Raw genomic sequence first — 15,319 nt, 5'->3', positions numbered from 1 at the left:
AGACACAATATAATACATAAAAGAGGAGAGAAGAGGTGAGAGGAGGGGAGAAGGAGGGAGTGAAAGAGAGAGAGAGAGAGAGAGAGAGAGAGAGAGAGAGAGAGAGAGACTAATACAATACAGTCAGAAGGTACAGGAGGAAAGAGGGGAGGAGAGAGGGAGGGGGAGAGAGAGAGAGAGAGACTACAGACACAATATAATACAGTCAGGGGTACAGGAGGAAAGAGGAGAGGACAGGTGAGGAGGGAGAGAAGGAGGGAGAGAAAGAGAGAGACTTCAGACACAACACAATACAGTCGGAGGAAAGAGGAAAGAGAGGGGAGCGGAGAGAGAGAGAGAGAGAGAAAGACAGAGAGGTGGGAGAGAGACTATAGACATACACAATATAATATAGTCAGGGCATATAGGAGGAAAGAGGGAAAGAGAGAGGAGATGGAGAAGCAGAAATCCAAATCCAGTTTATTTATAAAGCAGTCAAAGTTGACCAAAGTTGACAAAGAGATAAAAAACATGTGTATAAAAGGCTGAAAAATATATACATATACCAATTATTGAACAGCAAAAGAAGAAGAGCGAGGGATGGAGAGAGAAAGAGAAAGAGAGGTGGGGCAGAGCCTACAAACATATCGACAATACAATACAATACAGTCAGAGCATATAGGAGGAAAGAGAAGAGGAGGGAGGGAGAGAAGGAAAGAGAGAAAGAGAGAAAGAGAGGTGAGAGAGAGACTACAGACACAATATAATGCAGTCAGGGCATATAGAAGGGAGAGAGAGAGAGAGAGAGGGATAGAGAGAGAAGGAAAAGAGAAAGAGAGAGAGAGGGTAGCAACTATAGACATTGTATAATACATATAATAATCACAACAACTGTGATACGTCATGACATGTAGGAGGAAAGAGGGGAGGAGAGAGAGAGAGAGAGAGAGAGAGAGAGAGAGAGAGAGAGAGAGAGAGAGAGAGAGAGAGTGAGGAAGAGCCACAATACAGTATAGAATGGAAAAGGGGAGAAGAGAGAAAGATGGAGAAAGATAAATACAATAGGGGCAGTGTTGGGGAGTAACAGATTACATGTATCAGAGTTATGTAATCAGAGTACAAATTATGAGTCACTGTATTCAGTTACAGTTACTGTTTCAGAGAGTGGTAATTGGATTACAGTTACTTTGTTGAAATAAATAGATCACATTGTGGTATTTTCCTGTTTTCACATTTTCACATTTTGGGCTATGTCCCACGTCGCTTTCCGTACTGCGCAGACACCACCGTTCTCCTGTGCGCCTCTAAACCAGAACCAACGCCAGGACTAAACCAGTCCAGGACTAAATCAGGTCTAAACTAAGACTAAAACCAGGTCTAAACCAGGACTAAAAACTAAACCAGGACTAAACCAGGACTAAAACCAGGACTAAACCAGGACTAAACCAGGTCTAAAACTAGGACTAAACCAGGACTAAAACAGGACTAAAACCAGGACTAAAACCAGGACTAAAACCAGTCCAGGACTAAACCAGGAAAACTAAACCAGGACTAAACCAGGACTAAACCAGGACTAAACCAGGACTAAACCAGGTCTAAACTAAGGACTAAAACCAGGACTAAACCAGGACTGAACTAGGACTGAACCAGGTCTAAACTAAGACAAAAACCAGGTAAACCAGGACTAAACCAGGACTAAACCAGGACTAAACCAGGACTAAACCAGGACTAAAACCAGGACTAAACTACTAAACCAGGAACTAAACCAGGACTAAAACCAGGTCTAAAACCAGGACTAAAACCAGGACTAAAACCAGGACTAAACCAGGACTAAAACCAGGACTAAACCATATCAAAACTAAGACTAAAACCAGGACTAAACCAGGACTAAAACCAGGACTAAACTAGGACTGAACCAGGTCTAAACCAGGACTAAAACCAGGACTAAACCAGGCCTAAAACCAGGACTAAACCAGGTCTAAACTAAGACTAAAACCAGGACTAAACCAGGACGAAAACCAGGACTAAAACCAGGACTAAACCAGGACTAAACCAGGACTAAACTAGGACTGAACCAGGTCTAAACCAGGACTAAAACCAGGACTAAACTAGGACTGAACCAGGTCTAAACCAGGACTAAAACCAGGACTAAACCAGTCCAGGACTAAACCAGGACTAAAATCAGGTCTAAACCAGGACTAAAACCAGGACTAAACTAGGACTGAACCAGGTCTAAACCAGGACTAAACATCTTATATTAATATTTCCTGGTCTTTGCTTCTCGACAGTAAACTGTTTCTTATTCATGGAGACTTGGGCTCAACAGACAATTGGAAGAGAACAAACAAAAATTTTCAGGATGCGCTGCTACATTCATGTAGTTTTAAAAAGCAGGACAATATCAAGTAATCCAAAGTATTCAGATTACATTACTCACCTAAAGTAATTTAATGGATTACGTTACAAATGACATTTTGGGGTATGTAATCTGTAATCTGTAGGGGAATACATTTTAAAAGTAACCTTCCCAACACTGCATAGGGGTAGACAGAGAGAGGGAAAGAAAGGGGAGAAAGAACGAGAGATTAAGAAGGTAGGAAGAGAGATAGAAAAAGGGAGGGAGATGGAGAAAGAGAAGAATGTAGAGAGAGAGAGAGAGACAGATACTCCATCACTTTTTACAGACGGAGGCTACAGAAACACACAATACAATCAAGTCAAGGGAAAGAGCTGGACACGGACTGACAGAAAGAGAGAGATACGGGGAAAGAGGGTGGGGTGAAGGGAATGCAAAGAAAGGGACAAGAGAGAAGGAAAGCGAGAGGAGGGAAAAGAGAAACTGATGAGCAAGAGAGAGACAAAAAGTGAGAAATGTGGGACAAAGCCTATGGATGTATACAGTAAATGCATATAGGATGGAAGGAAAATAGAGGAGGAGAGAGAAGAAGGGAGAGAGATACAGAGAGCAGAGAGAGATAGAGAGAGGGAGGGAGGGAAACAGGGAAGAAAGGAGAAAGAGAGACAAAGGTAGGGAGAGAGAGAAAGTAATAGGCTAAAGGAATCCTCTTCAGCTAGTGCGAGCAGAAAGGAGAGGCACTGTCAGAAGAGAGTGAGAGAAAGAGAAAGAGAGAAAGAGATAGAGAGAGAGACGGTTGAGGGCTTGGTGAGGTAGATTGAAGAAGTAAGAAGGGACATAAGGGAGTTGAGACAGGAGAGAGCCAGGGAAAGACAGAAAGACAGAGAGTGAGTGAGACAGATAAAGGCAGAGATAGAAAGAGAGAGGAAGAGGAGACGAGAGTGAGAAAGCGAGGGAGTGAAAGACAGACAGAGAGGGACAGATGGAAGACGAAAAGAAGAAGAGAAGAGTGAGACAAGGGCGGACTGAATGAACGAGAGAGGAGGGAGGGATAGGAGAAAGATGGACAAACAGTGAAGAGAGAAAGCAAGAGAGCGAAAGAAAGAGAGAGGGAGGTACAGAGATAGAGTGAAAGAGAAGGAGAGAGAGGAGAACTATTGCTTTTACAAATAGAAAGTGGTTTGGACAGAAAAGCATGGTGCAACACTGCCATCATGTGGACAGCTAGAAAACTGCAGACAACTGGCAGAAATGAAATTAAAAAATCTCAGTTTTTGAAAAGGAAAACTTAAAACATAAATCACACTCGAGACATTTGCTCCTCAAATGATTGTAACATTACAGCTATTGTGAAAAAAGTGATTAATATAACATCTATCTCACAGTACACTACCGTTGTCACAAACTAAAATTTCAAACTTGATCTCCATACTATTGCAAATTTTGAAACCACAATAATAACAAACACTTATTTTAGAGAATAGAATGTGACTTTTAATATGTAGTTTCTCTAATAGTGTCATGCGTTCTTATGTTAGTTCTGATAAAGACGACTAACTGAACTGATCTGAACCTATTTAAGCATTGTTTATATATGCATACTTCAAATTACAATCTAGTTTCAGTACTAGGTTGTTTGTTGTTTTTTTTCAACCCTACGTCACAAGCCTTTCTGACTATTGTAAGCTGATAGGCCGTATCTAGGAACCGGTTGGACATAGCCTCTGCCTGTTCTACGAAATCCTCTTCCCGATTACAAATGCGACGTAGACGTTGGAATTACCCATAAGGGATGTTTCGCTTTAGGTGTTGAGGACAGTGTTGGGAAGGTTACTTTTAAAATGTATTCCCCTACAGATTACAGATTACATACCCCAAAATGTAGTTTGTAACGTAATCCATTAAATTACTTCAAGTGAGTAACGTAATCTGAATACTTTGGATTACTTGATTTGCTGAAGAGAAGCAAAGACTAGGATACTTAACCGTATTAAAAATATTATTAATAGAAGAGCAGGAGACACATCCGCGCAGCATGGTTTAGTCCTGTTAAATCCTGTTTTAGTCCTGTTTTATTTCTGGTTTAATCCTGGTTTAGTCCTGGTTTAATCCTGGTTTAGTCCTGGTTTAGATCTGGTTTAGACCTGGTTTAGATCTGGTTTAGATCTGGTTTTAGTCCTGGTTTAGATCTAGTTTTAGTCCTGGTTTAGTCCTGGTTTAGATCTGGTTTAGATCTAGTTTAGATCTGGTTTTAGTCCTGGTTTAGTCCTGGTTTAGACTGGTTTTAGTCCTGGTTTAGACCTGGTTTTAGTCCTGGTTTAGTTTCCAGCAATGAGTGGAATTACCGAAAACAAAATAAAAAAATAAAATAAAAATAATGTGAAAACAGGAAAATCCCGCCTTGTAATCCATTTATTTCAACAAAGTAACTGTAATCCAATTACCACTCACTGAAACAGTAACTGTAACTGAATACAGTTACTCATAAATTGTACTCTGATTAGGTAACTCCAGTACATGTAATCTGTTACTCCCCGACACTGGTTGAGGATGAAATAGGAGGAAAGAGGATAGTATTACGTGATGTTTCTTTTCTGTAGAGTGTAGTATGCAAACGATCCCCCCTTTCCCCTTAAATATGGTGAGATATAAAAAATGTATACTATTTTGTGAATATTCCATTAATAATTTAATATTAGGGTTTATAGAATTTAAATATTTGTGCAATTCCAATAGTTCTTGTAAAGTACCATTAAAAATCAACAAAATATCATCAATATAGCGACTGTATTCAGGACAAAGTTCTTCTCCCAAAGACCCAAAAATAAACAAGCATAGTTAGGCGAAAAACAAGAACTTTTTGGGACCCCAACCTTTTGAATGTAAAGCTCACCTATGAAAAATAAAAATATTGTTATGAAGAACCCATTCTGTAAGTTTCACCAAAAAGTCACAAGCAGATTTAGGAATATCACTCTCAGTAAGAAAATATTTTAGAGCAGAAAAACCCTCTTGATGTTCAATGTTAGTATACAAACTTTCAACATCCATTGTCACAAGAAACTGGTCTTTAATGTTGGGCAAAGATCCAATTCTGTTTAGTACATCCGTAGTGTCCTCAGTGAAGGATGGAAGTGTTCTTACCGAAGGTTTTATGAAGTGGTCAACATATTTCTCTCAGACCATAAACTGGCTTAAACTGGTTCAATAATTCACCCATAAACGCAGAATAGAAAAGACATCTGTTATTCTGTTGTAGAATCTCTACTGTATGCAAAGTTAGAGCCTGCATAGAAACATTATAATATACTTTTTTTTTTTTTTTTAATGTAGGTTGTAAGTTTATAATTTGACTTCCTGGCTGGACACGAGCAGCAAATATGACATACAGACTTTATAGAGGTAATTCCATAACTTAACCATGGTCAAAACGTGTCTAAACTGCACAATACTTATGATTTGACAAATAAAATACATGACCACTTCTTTATTTTGTCAAATGATGGCCCTACTTTGACGCTGTTTAAATCCAGGCTCAAACCGGGTGTGTTTCGCTGTGCATATGACTGAAAGGTTTTCATTCCGCACTCTTGTCTCTAATTTATGTAATCAATGTCTCTCTCTCTTTTTAATTTTATGATGATTATTCAAGTTTTGATTTGTTTTTATTGTGATTTGATCAGTGGCGGAGCGTGCATTTCACACCTAGGCCTTCAGTAGAGCTCCATCTGAAACAGTCCTCGATGCTCCTCCTCAATAACTATTTTATGGTTACGTTATACACAGAATAAAGAGCCGTGGAGATTCTGTGGACGGAGAAGTAAGGAGTGCTAAACCAGGACTAAACCAGAACTAAACCAGAACTTAACCAGGACTGTTTATTGGGAGTGGCCCGAAGGTGCACCCGTGTAGACTGTTGGGTGACCGCAGATGAAAGGACCGCGCTGCATGGAGCACTGGCCCCGGCAGCCGCATGGTGCTCAGTGCAGCTGTCGCCCGATCGCGCTTGGCGGACACTCTCTCACTCGCTTTCACTCTCTCTCGCTCAAGTCCAAGATTAGTCCTGGTGTAATCCTGATTTAGACCTGGTTTAGACCTGCTGTAGTCCTGGTTTAGACCTGGTTTAGTCCTGGTTCCGCTACAGATGCAGTTTACTGCTTTGGCTGGTTCGCTCTCTGACTGTCCAATCAGCGGGTCTGAATCCGGTGATGTCATACGCCTGCTGGAAGACCCTGGTGACACCAACTCAAAATCTGATTGGTTGAAGTAACAGTTTCATGGACATGTATTTAGAGCTCAAGGGCCTGCAGAACAGATTCTGAAGGCGTCACACACTCTTCTTTGACTTTGACTCTGCCTAGCAACAAGTGATGGCTGAAATGTGATTGGTCAAATGCTTTAATATGAAAATACATGTGTGGAAGCAGAACAAGCATCGGAAAAGCTCTGAAAGGAAGTGGACAGACCATTTGGAATTATTTAATAATAATAATATAATTTACAAGAGTCTGTGATTCAGAGATTTTTTTAGGTCAGCAGAGAAGGACTTGCAGGACCTGACACTCCACCACTGGATTTGGATTTCTTATTCTGTAAAGCACTTTGAATTACTTTGTGTACGAATTGGGCTATCCAAATAAACTTGCCTTGCCTTAAAATTAGCTCACCACTACTCCCAGTATTTCTGTACTTTTCTTTTAAGCTTTTCCCCACAAACTACGACATAACTGATGTAAAACTATGATAAATATTGAGGTAATATCCCACATAATAGTAAAGACATGAAAAGCTGTCATATGTACTTTATCCCGTAGTACAGAACAGTACCTGGATGATGTAGACCTCTTCTCGGCCGTTGAACCAGACCTCAAACTTCTTCATGTCCCCTTTGACGTTCTCAGTGATGCCCACAGAGCTCATCTGTAGATACACACAGACACAGAAACAGGGTTTAAGATGAGGGTCAATGCTCTGACTGTGAGGGAATGTCAGTGGGACTCAAGCTCTGACAAGGTTCTTCTAAAGTAGCCTCTTGTTTTGAGCCAATACCATATCCTTATTTGGCCTGTTGCTGTGGACGACTATGATATTTGCAGATACCAATATGTCGGGTTTAAAATTTTCGATAATATGGCTTCAAGTACCGTATTTTCTGCATTATAGGGCGCTCTGGATTATAAGGCACACTGTCATTAAATGGTCTATTTTCAAACTTTTTTCACAAATAAACCGCACCGGACTTTAAACAAAACACAACAGTTGGATGGGTTAGTGGGATTTTGTTTGGCGCGTTCACGGTGACTCTCGGCTTTGTTCAGTTGTGGCATGTAGGGAGGGTGCTGTCTGGGACCGCTGGATTGTTGGCGTGTTCGCAGTGATTCGGTTGTTCAGTTGTGTCTAGAAGTGGCACATTGCACTCGCTTTTTCGGTTCGTTCCTCCGTTCCATTCCTCGTTCTCATGGAGTGATGAGTGTGGCTGCGGGTGTGTTTCGCTGCGTGGTCGCTGTCTGCTCTGTGCGGGTTTGTATGCGCTGCGGGGTGGTGCAGCATTGGATTTGTGTATAGGGTGTGCTTGGTCGTTTTTTGATGGGGTTGGAGGCTTAAGAGCGCGGTCTATGGGGCAGAAAATACGGTATGTGTTTAAGAGCTATGGACATTTGAGATGCTACACGCATTTCCACACCATATGTGGCAGCAAATGTGGCAGAAGACCTTCCAGAGAAAACACTATGAGGGAATGAACCATTTCATCACCAACCAAAAATACTACAGTGGAGAAAGAATGAGACCTTTCTCGTTGTGCTCACCTGGCGCCCCCTGGAGGCTGCTGTGATGCTGCAGGAGACAGAGGACGGACACTTTTGGCCCTTCATCGTCTCAAACTGCCCTGACACAGATTTACTGACCCTTCCTGACCAGTCCTCCTGTTAAACTGCACAGAGACACAAAGGCCACGCAACTGCAACAGTTTTCTGCAGCAAAACCTGAATGGTGTTATGACTTGCATGGCAGATGCAGACGTAGCGGTCTCTCACTCTCCCAGTCCTTGTCTACATATGTCTATATATCTCTAGTACATGTGAAGAAACTGACAATAAAGCTAACTTTGAACTTTGAAGTATCTGCCAATACCTGATATCAACCGATACCAGTGAAGAGACTGAAAACAACATCTATTTCCTTAAAACAAAAGTAAAATCAGACGCTGTAACTGTGATTTATCGCTCAAGTAATGACAGAACACCTTTGTATAAATGCAAATTCAAAAATACTATGACCAGCAGTATTGTCCAATCAGGATATCGGCTGAATCAATATATGGAAGCCGATATCCAGTCCAGCAAATTTTTCAGTATAGACGCTGATACTACATTTAAACCTTTTTTATTTCCATTTTCACTCATGAGTCTCGTCAAAAAGACAAATCTGATGCACTGAGGACAAACTGGGAATCACACACTTAGTTCGTTTTTACCTCTGTCGACTTTTAAAAACTCCATCCAGAGTATTTTACAGGATAATTGCACATGTTTTTGACACTTTTATATCTTTAATCTGCAAATGTTTTACTGTCTCTATTCACTGTTTCATGTTATAGTTTATGTGTAAGTGTTTTCTGTTTGTGCTTTTGTTTTACATTGCCTCTTGGCCAGGTCGTAATTGCAAATGAGGAAGTGTTCTCAACTGACTTACCTGGTAAAATATTGAATAAATAAAAATAACATAAAACACAAGGGCACACAACCTAAAAAAAATTGGAATATTCATATCAGGCAATACAGCTATCGAGTCATTATTATTGTTATCGGCCAGTACAATCTTTATAGAGCAGTCTCACAGTTAGTAAGTGTTTGTGTAATTAATGTGAACAGATTCAACACTGCGCCTTTTCTCTGGTGCTTTGAAAAGGGCTTTGTTGTCTGTATACATCTTATTTGCAATTGAGATCTGCAGCCACATGCAAAACCATACAGTTGGAAAGACGATAATGACAACAACGCCCATGACAACACCCTCTACAATAAGGTGAATCATTTACGGAGATTGGTAAAAATGTAACTGATTATGTGATTTATAAATTTTTCAGGTAGAGCAGACACAGCTTGCTTGCTTCCATGGAGACTGCATTATCATATTTTTCACTTGTAAATGACTAGTATTTTTTTCCTCCTCAGTGTATAAAAAGAAGCATTTGGGGACTAAATCAGAGCACTGCGCACTGTCTGCATTTGGTGTAAAACTTTTAATAAATTGCTTTTGGATGAGAGTTTATTGGCTGTACTATAAAATGGAATAAAATACCTTTGCAAATGACTACATCTACCAAACCACTAGGAGGCAATAGTTTTAATGTTAAGGTTCATAATCATTTGTCAAAACTTGGATTATGTACGCCCTTTCACTATGACCACTATTTTACGGTATAGTGTAGTGCAAAAGAGGAATTAGATGCTTTAGTTTGACCAAATATACAGGAACTAAAACTTGTTTGTTCTAAATAACTGTTAGTTTATAATAACTAGGCCTTAATGATTCTTAAAGGTGCATTGTGTAGCTTTTCTGGTGCGAAGTCGGTCAAATACTTTTCTCCATGAACGTGTCATTGCATTGTCTGAAATATTTCACAGTTTCGCATTTAATCTTTCTGTCATCATGTTGCAGGTCAAATCTGTGGAAAGGCAACCGCTTAAAGTCAGAATAAATGTTTTTGTAGGTATTTCTGAGCTATAAAACCACCTGTTATTAAATAAATGTAAGGTAGAACTGTTTAATGTCACACTGTGGAACATTCGAAGCAGAGCAATAACCATAGAAACATGCAGGTGAAGGACCCTCAACCAAAAAGTTACATCGTGCATCTTTAATAAGCCTTAATAAAGGATGAAAAACATTTAATTCTTAATGAACACATAGTTTATCATAGCCTGATTCATCAGCCGGTTTCACTTTGTGGAAACCGTCTGACCTCGCAGTGTAAGGATTCGTTCGCTCGACGATCGGCGAGTACTTTTTTATTTAACCAATCACTGCTATTTGATTGTGACGTACAGTCAAGTCGAAAATTATTCATACCCCTGACAAATTTTGACTTAAAATTACTTTTATTCAACCAGCAAATTTTTTCTTGATTGGAAACGACATAAGATGATGTACAAGAGGCATCATGGTGGAAAAGGAATATTTCTCAGCTTTTATTTACATTTTAACGAAAAGTGTTTAAGTCAAAATTTGTCAGGGGTATGAATAATTTTGGGCTTGACTGCATGTAATGCGCCGTTAACGGGGCTAACGGGTATTAAGCTTTTCCCAAATCCCGTAGGAAGAAGGGCAATAACGTCTTTCCCTTTGATAAAATTCACCAAACATTCTCTTTGTTCCGGATTTCAATCCTCGATCTCGGGAATTGTTGACAACACAGAATATATAGCTCTTCGCTGATTGGCTGGTGCCCAAACTTGCACTTCCGGGGTTTTTGCGACCTGTCTAGTGTATTTTGATTCTTGACTTAGTCGCTGGAGAGAAATTAAATTGAGTGGAGGGGCTAGGTACATTTATCATGTATTTGAACAGAAATAATAGATATAGATATTGTATAAGAAAGTATAAGTCATACTGTGTACTGTCTGCATCTAACAAATTATAAAGCATTATATTGTCGGATAAGCAGGAAGTGTGTGTCAGCATGATAGTTGTTTTACCTTCGCAACTGGTCTCTGAGAGTTGTGAAAAGTGCTAATAAACTCATTGCGGGTGATCAGAAAACATAAGGTAAGTGAGGAATACAGTTGGACCACTGCAAACTCTTTAAAATGTTTAAAACTAGTTCTGTTTTTCACATTTTTCAGAATCAAGTACAGGGCCTTTGGCATTTGGCAACCCAAATCTTTAAAACTTTAAGAGCACAGTTCACACACACTATTATGCACAATTGACTTTTTTGAGTTTTCTATCATGTTATAAAGTTGTTCCTTCATCAAAAACATGCCTAAAGATCTAGAACGAATCATTTTAAAAGGAGCTTTGTTCCAGCTGCTATCAGACTTATGAATAAATCGTAATCTATTTATCTATCAATTTTAGCATGTTTGTCTTGGAGAAATCATGTGTTTTTACATATATTTAATATTTATTGTGTTATTAACCAAGCGTGATGGATGAATTGTTTATGGAACAAAGCCATTCTACACTGGAGCTCTGACAAACTTTATTTTGTAATTGTGTTTTTATACGCGTTTATTGCACACAATGTAGATGAATGAAATGTGAAATGTGGGACCTGCCTCTCAAATCTGCAAAACAAATTTACCTACGGGTACGAATAAAGCGACCTAACCTGACATGAAGTGGTTTTAGATGTCCTCCATGCATGTTTGAGTAATCTAAATTAAAGTAACTAGAGTAAAGTAATGTTTGAGCAGTCTCTCAAATCCAAATCTCAGCTCACACACACTGTAATTCTCCATAAATATACAACAATGCACTACAACTTCACAAACCTGATGCGATGTGCTGTAGTTTTAATGCACCCTGATTGTCGTCATCTGTCTAAATAATATGTGATCTAAATATGTAATCTGTAGAGGATTAATACCCCGTAAAAAGCATATATGCGTCTTGTTCAATCCACATATTTTGAGACTTATGGAGGAATTGTATTATCTAAAATATAACCGTGTAACGCGTATTCAAAAATAGACGAGAGAAAGCAATGCCAAATTCCGCTGTAATATGTGCAAATTCGTGCATTAACGCTCAACTTCAAAGAGGGTGTACTCGGTACCAGACAAACTTGTTTTTCATTGGTACAAATGAAAAGCAGCTCATGTTCTAGTTCAGGAATAGAAATATGTAAAACTCAAATACAGGGAGGATGCGTGACAAAAGGAGACCGAATTTTCTCCCATTTGTGGCTCTGCGATTAGATGAGGCGCGCTGCATGTTTATTAAGGCGTGCTTCAGCTACTAAAGGCTGCAGAACTAGACGAGATGTTCTGAAATGTGACGATTTTGGTTCGGGACAGATGTTTGAATAAAGTCTGGAAGGAGCGCAGAATGGCCAAGTGGTTTATATACATGCTTCTTAAAGGTGCACTGTGTAACTTTTTGGCTGAAGGTCTGTTACCTGCTTGTTTCCATGGAGATGTCACGGCTGTGCCTGGACTGTTCCACAATACGACAATAAACAGCTCAACCTTACATTTATTCAATTGCAGGTGGTTTTATATCTTAAAATTACTTAGAAAAACAGGCATTCTGACTGTGAGCGGGGTCGCCTCTCCACAGATCTGACCTGTAACTTGGTCTCGTTTGGTCTCCATGATGATAGGAAGGTTTAAAGCCATACTGTGAAACATTCTAGACACATCAATTCATGTCTATGATGAAAAGAATATGACAGAAAAGTTACACAGTGCATGTTCAAGAAATGTTTTTTCTCAACATACACTACCAGTCAAAAGTTTGGACACACCCTCACAATCGTGAATTTTTCTTTGTGCTTTCTACTTTCTATATATATATATATATATATATATATATATATATATATATATATATATATATATATATATATATATATATATATTTTTTTTTTTTTTTTACAAAAGTGCAATGTCATGATGACTAAATGTAAAAAGAAAACAGATGCAAAAGAAATGCAAAAAGAAATGCAAAGAAAGCTAAAGAAACACAAACAAGATTTCAACCTAAAGGGTGGCTATTTTTTTTATTGTTTATTTTTTTTTATCTTAAAACAAGTTATTTAGAGTTTATTTTTTGTTTGCTACATTCCGTTTGAGTCATTCGTAGTTTTGAGGCCTTCAGTGAGAGTTTACGTGTAAATAATCCTGGACATATGGAAGTAAAAGCAAAAGGAAGTAAAAGGTAAAAGTGTGTCTAAAATTTTTTTCACATTTTGTTTTATTTTAACATTTGTAAATTATTAAAAGATGATACGCATATAAATCAAATGCATATTATTATTAAAGGCGCACTGTGTAAAGTTTTGGGTGAAGGGTTTGCCACTTCCCTTCTCTGACACAGAATGATGCTTATCTACCTTGAAAGACGTGGATTCTTACTGTGAACGGGCTTGCCTCTCCGCAGATCTGACCTGTAACTTGGCCTGGCAAGCAAGCACAAGCAAAACAAGGAAGTGGATGATCATCGTCCTGAAAAGTTACATAATGCATATTTAAAGTAGCCTGCGTCATCACCCGGTTTCACTTCATGGAAACGGTCTGACCTCGCAGCATTAGGATTCATTCGCTCGACAGTAGGCAGGTACTTTTTTTATTTAACCAATCACTGCTATTTGGTCGTGACGTATGTAATGTGCCGCTAATGGGGCTAACAGGTCTTTCTCCTTGATAAAATTCACCAAACATTCTCTTTGTTCTGGCTTTAAATCCTCAATCTCAGGAATCATTGCCAACACAGAATGTATGGCTCTTCGCTGATTGGCTGGTGCCCGAATTCGCACTTCCGGGGGTTTTGCGAACCGTCTAGTGTATTCCGATTCCTGACCTAGTCGCTGGAGAGAAATGAAATCAAGTTGAGGCACTAGGTGGTGCCAGTCTGACTACATGTAAAGAGCCCATATTAGGCAATTTTGATCAATGTTGTTATTTCCTCCTCACAAACAGACCTGGAATTGTGTTTTATTCCATTCACAAATGTGGGGCACCAGTGGCAGAAAGTGTCGTTGTGTCCTTAGGCAAGACACTTCACCCACATTGCCTAGTATAAACGTAGTGTGTGCATGATTGGCAGCCTCACTTCCGTCGGTCTGCCCCAGGGCAGCTGTGGCTACAATAGTAGCTTGCCACCACTGAGTGTGGAGTGAATGAATAATGAACTGTAAAACGCTTTGGGTATCTTGAAAGGCGCTATATAAATGCAACCATTCAATCAATCAATCAAATGTTTAACGCATAAATCCTGCATATTTAGGCTGAGTTCATTCAATTCTGTTGAATGAACCCCCCCTATTTTATTTGTTAATATTTGTATTATTACTACTATTATTTTTATTTGATTATGGTTATGATTATTATTGTTATTAATAATAGTAGTAGCATACATATTATCATTCTATTATTATTATTTTGTCTGACACTACTCGTATTTCTTGGGTGATTTGTGTTTGTTAGTTAACTTTACAAGTTTATCAAGTTTTTACATGTTTTATCTGCATAAAAATGAAAAAAGTGTGCGTACATGTGTTGTTTGAATGACATATCTATATTTGTCTACACACAAATAAAAACATATGAAACCGAGAAAACACTGTTCCACTTTGTGATGTCATGTGGTAATACAGAAAGTCTTCCACTGTATTTTCAAACTCTATAAACCTTCGCTAGAATCATTTGGATAATTTCAGCCCTGGAATTGCCAATCTCCATTAAACTAAGGGTAAAAGGAGCTGAAACCTTGAAAACTACTACTACTACTACTGAGTGTTTTGAGCTTTGACAATGTAGACAGACTCATAAAAAGTGTTCCTCAAACATGTGTGAATGAAACAAAACACAAATCCAGATATGTTTTTGCAGAGGCACCAACATTCTAACATGACTTAAAGCTCACAAGAGTCAATTTTGCGTAATATCAGACGTTTAAACACGATTTTACGTTTGACTGGAAATGTCAGCTTGTTTTACGTAAGGTGAAACTCCAGACGGTTTCTGAGAAGTGACAGGTGGTGGAGAATACAAAAAGGTGATCTTAACTTCCTGTACTTTTTCTCAGTCTGGTCTGTCAGTACGGCTCTTTTGTAATAAACAGGTTCAGTTTGAGCACACACTATAATGAGCAATAATAGAATCCAAGTAATACCTTTAATCCCTATGAAAATAAGTTTGCTTTGGCTTTATTATTATTATTATTCATTCACTTTCCGTATTTCGACAGCTGCCCTGGGGTAAACTGACAGAAAGACGGCTGCTTAACTCGCTTTATATAACCCTGAATATATAAAAA

General features: G+C 38.8%; 1 protein-coding gene across 1 annotated transcript in view; it reads right to left on the bottom strand.

Annotated features, from left to right (window-relative positions):
- The window catches only part of mcf2l2 (MCF.2 cell line derived transforming sequence-like 2), a 197,313-nt gene that overhangs the window by 59,031 nt on the left and 122,963 nt on the right, over positions 1-15,319 (bottom strand). The window contains exon 24 of the mRNA XM_055165252.1: positions 7,163-7,255. Within this exon, the coding sequence (XP_055021227.1) occupies positions 7,163-7,255 (93 nt within the window). The remainder of the gene's footprint in view (positions 1-7,162; positions 7,256-15,319) is intronic.

This window comes from Boleophthalmus pectinirostris, unplaced genomic scaffold (genome assembly GCF_026225935.1).
Source record: "Boleophthalmus pectinirostris isolate CB_2022bp ecotype Guang Dong unplaced genomic scaffold, ASM2622593v1 HiC_scaffold_7, whole genome shotgun sequence".
Lineage (NCBI taxonomy): Eukaryota > Metazoa > Chordata > Actinopteri > Gobiiformes > Gobiidae > Boleophthalmus > Boleophthalmus pectinirostris.
Note: the sequence above shows the minus strand (reverse complement) of the source record. Positions and strands in the feature narration are given on the sequence as shown.